This window comes from Lotus japonicus, chromosome 1, assembly GCF_012489685.1.
Source record: "Lotus japonicus ecotype B-129 chromosome 1, LjGifu_v1.2".
Taxonomy (NCBI): domain Eukaryota; kingdom Viridiplantae; phylum Streptophyta; class Magnoliopsida; order Fabales; family Fabaceae; genus Lotus; species Lotus japonicus.
In genome coordinates, this window is record NC_080041.1 from 3168872 (window position 1) to 3177213 (window position 8342).

Sequence of the window (8342 nt, forward strand, 5' to 3'; positions counted from 1 at the left end):
ATTAACACACGAAACTAAGAATCTCAGCCTCGACTTCGCTACGTAATCAGCCGCAGCGTTTCAAGCTATCGCAATCCCACGAAGAGAAACCATCCAATCACGACGCACACGGAAGACGGTTAACATCAAATAGTGCTATTAAATTTTTTCTTTTTCAAAAAGTGGCAGCAGTGGGCCATGCAATCTGTAGCAGACACTCTGCTCATCCCCCTCTCCCATGTCCTCTCCCCTAAAACGCGCGCAAACACACACACTCGCTCTCACTCGCATGCAGAGCACGTAACAACACCACCCTTCCGCAACGGCACCGTTTCATTCCCCCTCACACATCAATCGTACGTAAATTCTCACACACAACACTGCACGAACCCTCTCGCACGCGAACCATTCAGATTTCAGGGTTCGATCAATGTTAGCCTCCACCATAAATGCCATGGCAGATTCATCATTATCACTCTAATTCCAATTAAATACACACTCACATTTGGGTTTTCTCGGAGTGAACCGTCTCTCATTTCCGAGAATGGCCAATTTGCCCCAATCGCTCTCAATCACCGCCTCCACCTCCTCTCAGCCGCGCAACACCGCCGTCAAGGATCGTGAGACGGTGGCAACGGAACGCATTGTCGTTCAACTGATTCTCGAACTCAGCAACCCCGATCATCGTGAAAACGCTCTTCATGAACTCTCCAAGGTCTTGTTACCATTATTTCCCTTTTCAACTTCATTTCTATTTTCTCTCTCATTTTTTGGTCTAAATGTATGCATTTCAAATATTGATAGATACAGTATTCATTCATATATGATAATCACTGTTAATTAGTTGATTTTTTTGGATGCATATCACTGCTGATTAGATTGGAAATTGTAATCATGGTTTCAAATTGCCGTCTGCAACTGCAATTGTAGCCGTAACAACCCGCGAGATGCAGCTGCATTCGCAATTTAAAACCCTGATCGCAATCACTTTCATGTATGTATTAACGTGAGTTTAGATTTTCATCAAAATTTTGCTTCTATTCTATGATCAACATGTCAGGTTATGGTTTCTACCTTAAGATGTGTGAAATAATGTTTTCATTGGCATATGCGGCAAACATTACTGGAAAAAATGCTAGAATAATGGTTTCTAATTGTTGTTCGCAACTGCAATTGTAGCGGTAACTTAGCGGATTTTTGAAGTTACCGCGTCGGCATCAGGACCGTAATTGTGGCAACCCACATTTGTCCGCGAGATGCAGCTGCATTCACGACCGCAATTTAAAATCTTGATTGTAATCACTGTCTGTCTCACTTCACACGTGTATCACTTAATGTATGTATTAATGTGTGTTTAGATTTTCATCAAGATTTTGCTTCTATAATCAACATGTCAAATTGTGGCTTCTACACTGAGATATGTGAATTAATGTTTGCATTTGTATCGCTAGAAAACAAACCTTAACGTGATGGATTTTGGAATTACTGCATCAGGATCGCAATTGCAGCTCCATCAATGGGCATTTGTTTGCAATTCTGCGATGCAGCTGCAACCCGACTTTATTCGCAATTTAAAACCCTGATTGTAATCACTCTCTGACTCACTTCACACATGTCTTACTTCATGTATGTATTAATGTCTGTTTAGATTTTCATCTAAGTTTTGATTCTATTCTATGATCAGCATGTCAAATTATGGCTTCTACCTTAAGTTATGTTAAATAATGTTTGCATTTGCATCGCTAGAAAACAAACCTTAGCGTAACGGATTTTGGAATTACCACATCAGGACTGTAATTGCAGCCCCATCAATCGGCATTTGTTCGCAATTCCGCGATGCAGCTGTAACCCAACTGCAATCGCAATTTAAAACCCTGTTTGTCTGTCTCACTTCACACATCTACATTTCACGTATGTATTAACTTGTGCAGGAAAGATCCACTCTATGCCATTTGATTCAATTGCCCCCACAAGCTCTTAAATATTTTATTCATACTATGTGTTTGTTTATACTATTTCCCACACAAAATTTTAATTCTTAATACTACATGTATTGTTTGCCCCCACTACTTATTTACATGTATGTGTATATAAATGGCCCTCACAACTCAAAATTTATGGATCCGTCACCCAACATGTGTGTTTAGATTTTCATCAAAAAATTTCTTCTATGATCAACATGTCAAATTATGGCTTCTACATTTGAGACATGTGAAATAATGTTTGCATTTGCATCGCTAGAAAACAAACCTTAACGGAACGGATTTTTGAATTACTGCATCAGGACCGTAGTTGCAGCTCCATCAATGGGCATTTGTTTGCAATTCTGCGATGCAGCTGCAACCCCGTCAGCAATCGCAATTCAAAACCCTGGTTTTAATCACTCTCTGACTCACTTCACACATGTATCACTTCACATATGTATTAACGTATGTTTAGTTTTTCATCAAAATTTTGCTTCTACTCTATGATCAACATGTCAGATTGTGGCTTCTACCTTAAGATATGTGAAATAATGTTTGTATTTGCATAGCTAGAAAACAAACCTTAAGGTAACGGATTTTGGAATTACCGCATCAGGACCGTAATTGCAGCCCTATCAATCGGCATTTTCTTGCAATTCCGCGACGCAGCTGCAACCCGACTGCAATCGCAAATTAAAACCCTGATTGTAATCACTCTCTGACTCATTTCACACATGTATCACTTCACGTATGCATTAGCCTATGTTTAGTTTTTCATCAAAAATTTGCATATCCAGTTAACATGTCAAGTTATTGCGTCTACCTTGATATATGTGAAATAATATTTCCATTCACATCTCTCGGAAACAAACCTAAGGTCTTGTCTGGCTTTGGCGTTTTCAAATTACAATTTGGTTATCTAATCAAAATTTTGTGCCCTTTTTAACTTTTATGTATTTCAGAAGAGGGAAGTGGTTCAGGATCTCGCTCCGCTAATTTGGAATTCTTTTGGTACCATTGCCGCACTTTTGCAGGTACGCGAATGTGTGACATTTGTAATGTTTTTTAGCTTGTGAATTTCTCTCTTTCCTGTCTTGTTTATGTGTTCAGAACTTTTTTTAATATAAAACCACTGTTAATTTCAACGAAACTGCAAAAATGACAAGGTGACAGAGAGAGTTATATGTAAATGGTGATGGTGGATTTCAACTAGAAGTTGTTTAATACTGTTCCATATAAAGTTTCTCTTTGGATCATGCAAGAAATGGTTTTAATTAACTTAATAATACTCTTTTCTAAAGATGCTCTTTAAATTGCATTTTCTTATCTACTCATTTGTATCCTGAAACAGAAATGTTTGGTTATTGTTTTGTAAAAGAGTTTAACTACGTGATCTTAAAAACTGTTCTTATTTTTCGGTTTTTCCTAAAACATGTTTTCTTTTTTACTTTCCAAGTTGCAGGTTTTTGTGCGTTGCAAACCATCTACTTTCTTTTCTTCTTATAAAAACATGTTTTAAAAATTGTTTATGAAAACATTTTTAAACTCCGAAAACTGAGAAGTGAATCAAACAAGCCCTACTATTTTTTTCTTGATTTTTTTAAAGCAATTAAGCCTTATAGTTACTTCTTTTAACCCCAATAAAAGGGTGTCTATTGGTTGCCCTTCACTTATCTGGATTTCGCATTTTTATTTTCTTGCAGGAAATAACTTCAGTATACCCTGTTATTTCACCACCAACTCTTTCTCCAGCACAATCAAATCGAGTGTGCAATGCACTTGCTCTACTTCAGGTGAGATGGGTTTGTTCAAGTATGTTTTGTATCATGTGTTCAGCACATGGACAATTTTAATATGCCCTAAAAGTATTATTCTTAACTCTGAAAATCAATTGCTTTGGAAATGAGTCCAGCAATATTTTGCTCTTGGTCTTGTTTTTCTTTCCTTCATGTGATAAAAATTTGAAAACAGTGCTGCTAACACTTTTCTTTTCTCCCATGCTTTGACTGAAGTATGTGGCATCTCACCGTGATACAAGGTTGCTATTCCTCAATGGTAATGTCAAGTTTCATATTCATCTTAATTATGAATTACTCTTATCTTCTGTCTGCTGTTATCCTTATCATTTAAGGGTAGATACCAAGTTGATAAGCTCAATCATGGACTGAATGTGGAATTGCAATTTGATCTTTCTTTATGATAAACATACCACCTACACAGATGGCCCAGTTCTCTCTCTTTGCCAATTTATTTCTATCTTCCCAGAATTTCCGCTGTAATATATAATGCATTTTTTGTAATTACTGTTTTATTCCTTTTTGTTGATTGCTTTGTTTTGGAGGATACAAGATCATTGAGCTTTTGTTTTGTAGGAGATTTTATCCTTCTCTAGTCGTCTATTCCCTCTTTATTTACCATAAACAAACAAAAAATTCTATATGAAAAATGAATATAAGATGTCCTCCCCGGAAGGTCCTTGAACTAGTAACTAGTTTCTGTACATAAAATTGAGTTATAGTGATAAATTTACATGAGACTTGCACACCCCGCATACGTTCTCTTCATCATACGATGCACACCCTGCAGACTTTCTCTTCATCATATGACTCTGGCGTTGCATGCTTAAAAATGAGTTTATTTCCCCCATTGTTCACTCCACCTGATTCCTTTTCTTAGTGATTATACCTTTTCCTTGTGACTTGTATTTTTTACTGCCAATATATATACTTTCCAAATCACCTGTAAGCAGATAGGTAGAATTTGTTTTGGTAATATTGAACACAAGGAGATTGCTTCGGCATCTTTTATGCTCCTTAAAAGATAACATTTGAAGGAAAATGATATTAGCCTGGTCACTCTTTTACATTTTTCTCATCTGCAGCTCACTTACATCTATATCTGTATCCCTTCCTTAAGACAACAAGCAAGGCAAAGCCATTTGAGTATTTGCGGCTTACCAGTCTTGGTGTCATTGGTGCCTTGGTGAAGGTACTACATCCTTGCTGAGTCTGTTGTTTGATAAGCTTGACTATAGGAAGATTTTTTTTTTAATGGTGAAACATGCTGAAAGGAGGATAACTTTATTTACTAAAAAGCAAATAATCATATTTGGCAATAACATAACAACCTTAAGTTAATATAGCATTTGTTTTGGGTAAATATTAAGTTGCCACAAATAATTATTAGGCTTAAATAAGTTTTTGGTCCCTGTAATATACCCCATTTTCAATTTTAGTCCTTGTAAAATACTAAAAAATTTGTTTTGTTTTTCATCCCTCCAAAATTATGACTTTTTTGTTCTTGACCTTAGTTTTTCTGTCTAAATGGAACGAAAATCCATGTAAGCAGTACACATGCCTTTGTTTTGGGTTAGGGTTGGAGGTTGAATGTTGGGATTTGTTTAGGGTCAGGTTTACAAAGTCTCCATTGGAACAGCTTGTGGTCTCTGATCTAGCATGTGCTGGTGAGGCTGATGAGGGAAAAGGAGGAAAACCATATATTTATGATGAGGGATGAGAAAGGGAAATTCTTTTTACAAGTGCTAAAATAAAAAATGGGTTTATATTACGGCTACCAACATCATATTTAAGTCTAGTTATTATTATGTTTCAAAGTCAGTCTTGTGAAAATTTTGTATAATTTAACGGGATGTACAAATACAATTCTAACTTAAAAGGATGATTTCATCTCTTCTATCAAAGAATAAAAATTTCAGTACTACTTTTTTGTTCTTCTATTAGTGACTGTTGAATTTTTATCACTTGGTCACATGTATATCATTTATATTTATGTCTTGTCAATTGTGATTACTTCCCTCTTGATATTCACCAGGTTGAAGACGTGGAAATTATAAGTTTCCTTCTTTCAACGGAGATAATTCCTCTCTGCCTGCACACCATGGAAATCGGCACTGTGTTGTCAAAAACAGTTGAGTTTGCTTCAGCCAATGTCTGAACAATATTTTGTTTGTGTGAATTGAACTTGGTTGCTATATCATACTTTATTTTCCTTCTAGCCATTCTTTCTTGGGGATGTATAATTAATAGGTATTCATATGAAGCTATCTTACATGTTCTAATGCTACACAAGAAGTGTTAGACGATTAGTTTATATTTTATCTTATCAGTGGAATCACAGTTGAGGAGATGGTCTTGGCACAAGAGTTTGTTTTATTCAAGTTCTATATCCTTGCAGGTTTCAACATTTATAATTCAAAGAGTTCTGTCACACCATGTTGGTAAGGAGTATGTTTTTGCTAGGCCAGACCGCTTTTTTGCAATCGGTCAAGTTTTGGGGAAAGTGGTGGCATTTCTTGTTGAGCAACCTTCAATTCGTCTTTTGAAGCATGTTATCCGATGTTATCTTCTTCTGTCAGAACATTGGAGGTTAGTTAAGAATAATTACTCCAGTGTCGTAAGTGCTCCTACCATGCCCTTTTCCCTTCTATCTTCTAATAAAACTCCCCTTGTAATTAAACAGGGGCGTCGAAGCGTTAAGCAGCTGTCTTCCTGAAATGTTCAGAGATGGTACTTTCAGTAATTTGCTTCGAGTAAGTACTTGCATGTTTGCGATACATCATAAGATATGCCTTAATATTATGAGACATGATAGTGTTAGGACTGGTTGTCCAAGGACTGAATTTCAGATTTGTAGATTTTTCTCTTATCTTTTACAAAGGAATTATTCTTGTTTTTAGTTTTTCGTTATCTGACCTTGCCTTACTGCTTTCAGGAGGACCCTGATCTCATGAGGTTTCTACAACAGTTGCTTCACAAAGTTAATCAGGTTCCTGCACCACAAGCTGGAGAAGGATACAATCACATGATGGTACCCTGAGAATAAAGATCTTGGTTAGTTGCTGGGCTTGAGATAATTCACTTGATTGATCAAATTGGAGCTAAGCCAGATATTGGTTGTGATTATAGATTATTATTATTTATTGAGTTAAAAGACAGTTGCTCGGCCTATGTACTCAATTAAGTGGTTCATTTTAATCCCCTCATGAATATTTAAGTTGGACCCTGAGTTGTTAAACTTGGTATTTTTGTAACTCCTTAACGTGGTTCTTCACTTTGAGACTCGACCAATTGGATTTTTGTGAAAACTATTGTGAAGTGAAAATCATGGTTGACAAATACAAAAGCATAGAGAAGTTGTTATATTTAAATCATGTGCCATATAAGAAATGTTTTCTCAAGGTCTGAATAAACATAACCATTATATTGATTAAATATAATGGTTATACATGTATATGTGTGTGTATGTATATATAACTAGATAAAACAAGGATCCTCTTTGGAACTTCTCCAAAATTTCAATCATCCAATTAACCTTTAACTAGTTTTTGTACCCCCTTCTAATGTTCATCAACAAAAACAAATGACTTTTTTAACGTAATTTTAAATTGAGTAAAATACACTCCCCTCCCTTGAGGTTTGCCAAAATGACACTCAGCCTCATTCTTAACCAAAATCTACACTCCACCCCACTCAATCTAACAAGTTAACTACATGTTAAAAGATGCTAACAGAATATTCTCTTTAATTCCAAACTAATAAATTTAAATATTTAAATAATAATAAAATTAAAAAAATCCGTTTATTATTTTTTATTTCAAGAAGTTTAAGATATTTACAATTAAATATTTTCACAATGTTGTATAGGAATATCAATAAAATTTAAGTTTACAAATATAAATTTAGACTAAACAAATACTTCTATTTTTCTTTTAACTTATTTTCATGATTAATTGTACTAACAAAATTTTATGATTAATTAGATGATATTTATTCCAATGAAAAGCCCAAAAACAAATTTATGATTTTCTAGTCACCTTCTCAATTAGTATATTACTAGAAATTAAACCCGTGCGTTGCACGGGTTCGTTTTTAATTTGTATTTTTTAATTGTAATATTTAAATTTGCAGAAAGGTAAGAAAGCTATTATTTAGAAGAAGATTTAGAATAAAATATAATTGAGTTATGATATTCTCACATTTTCTTTCTCTAATAAGGGAAAAAAGGATCAAACAGGTAGATTTCTTTTTTTTTTTCTTCAACGGAAGAAAAAATAGGTAGATTTCTATTGAGATTGAAATAAGAGTAGTTTTTTTTTATATAAAAGAAATTTAATTACTTACTTAGATTAGTATTGAAATGAACGTGGTAGTCTACTATTTTTTTTTTCTAATATTGATTTAGTCATTGCAGTAATGTTATCAGTTGTGCTAATTTTTTTTATCAAGATTGATGTGGTTGTTTACCATTGCTGGTGGCATAGAAGTTCTTTTAAAATCACTTCCACGAACATAAAAAATAGATTCTATCTAACTGCAAGATGGACGTCATTTGTTCCCTTTGAATGATTAAGTTGCTATTTTTTTTCCATAATATGACAAT

The 8342-nt window shown here is 34.7% G+C and overlaps 1 protein-coding gene across 2 annotated transcripts; it reads left to right on the forward strand.

The window, feature by feature from the left end:
• The first annotated feature begins 198 nt into the window (after positions 1–198).
• Positions 199–7110, forward strand: LOC130733087 (uncharacterized). Of its 2 annotated transcripts, XM_057585160.1 has the most exons (10): positions 537–694; positions 1474–1564; positions 2906–2977; positions 3647–3736; positions 3956–3998; positions 4825–4931; positions 5775–5870; positions 6138–6328; positions 6423–6492; positions 6675–7110. In XM_057585160.1, the coding sequence occupies exons 1-10, from the start codon at positions 681–683 to the stop codon at positions 6777–6779; spliced, it is 879 nt and encodes a 292-aa protein (XP_057441143.1). In that variant the 5' UTR covers positions 537–680; the 3' UTR covers positions 6780–7110. The 2 variants fall into 2 exon arrangements, with proteins under 2 accessions (XP_057441142.1, XP_057441143.1); XM_057585159.1 differs by lacking the exon at positions 1474–1564 and having other exon boundaries at positions 199–694.
• Positions 7111–8342: the final 1232 nt, after the last annotated feature.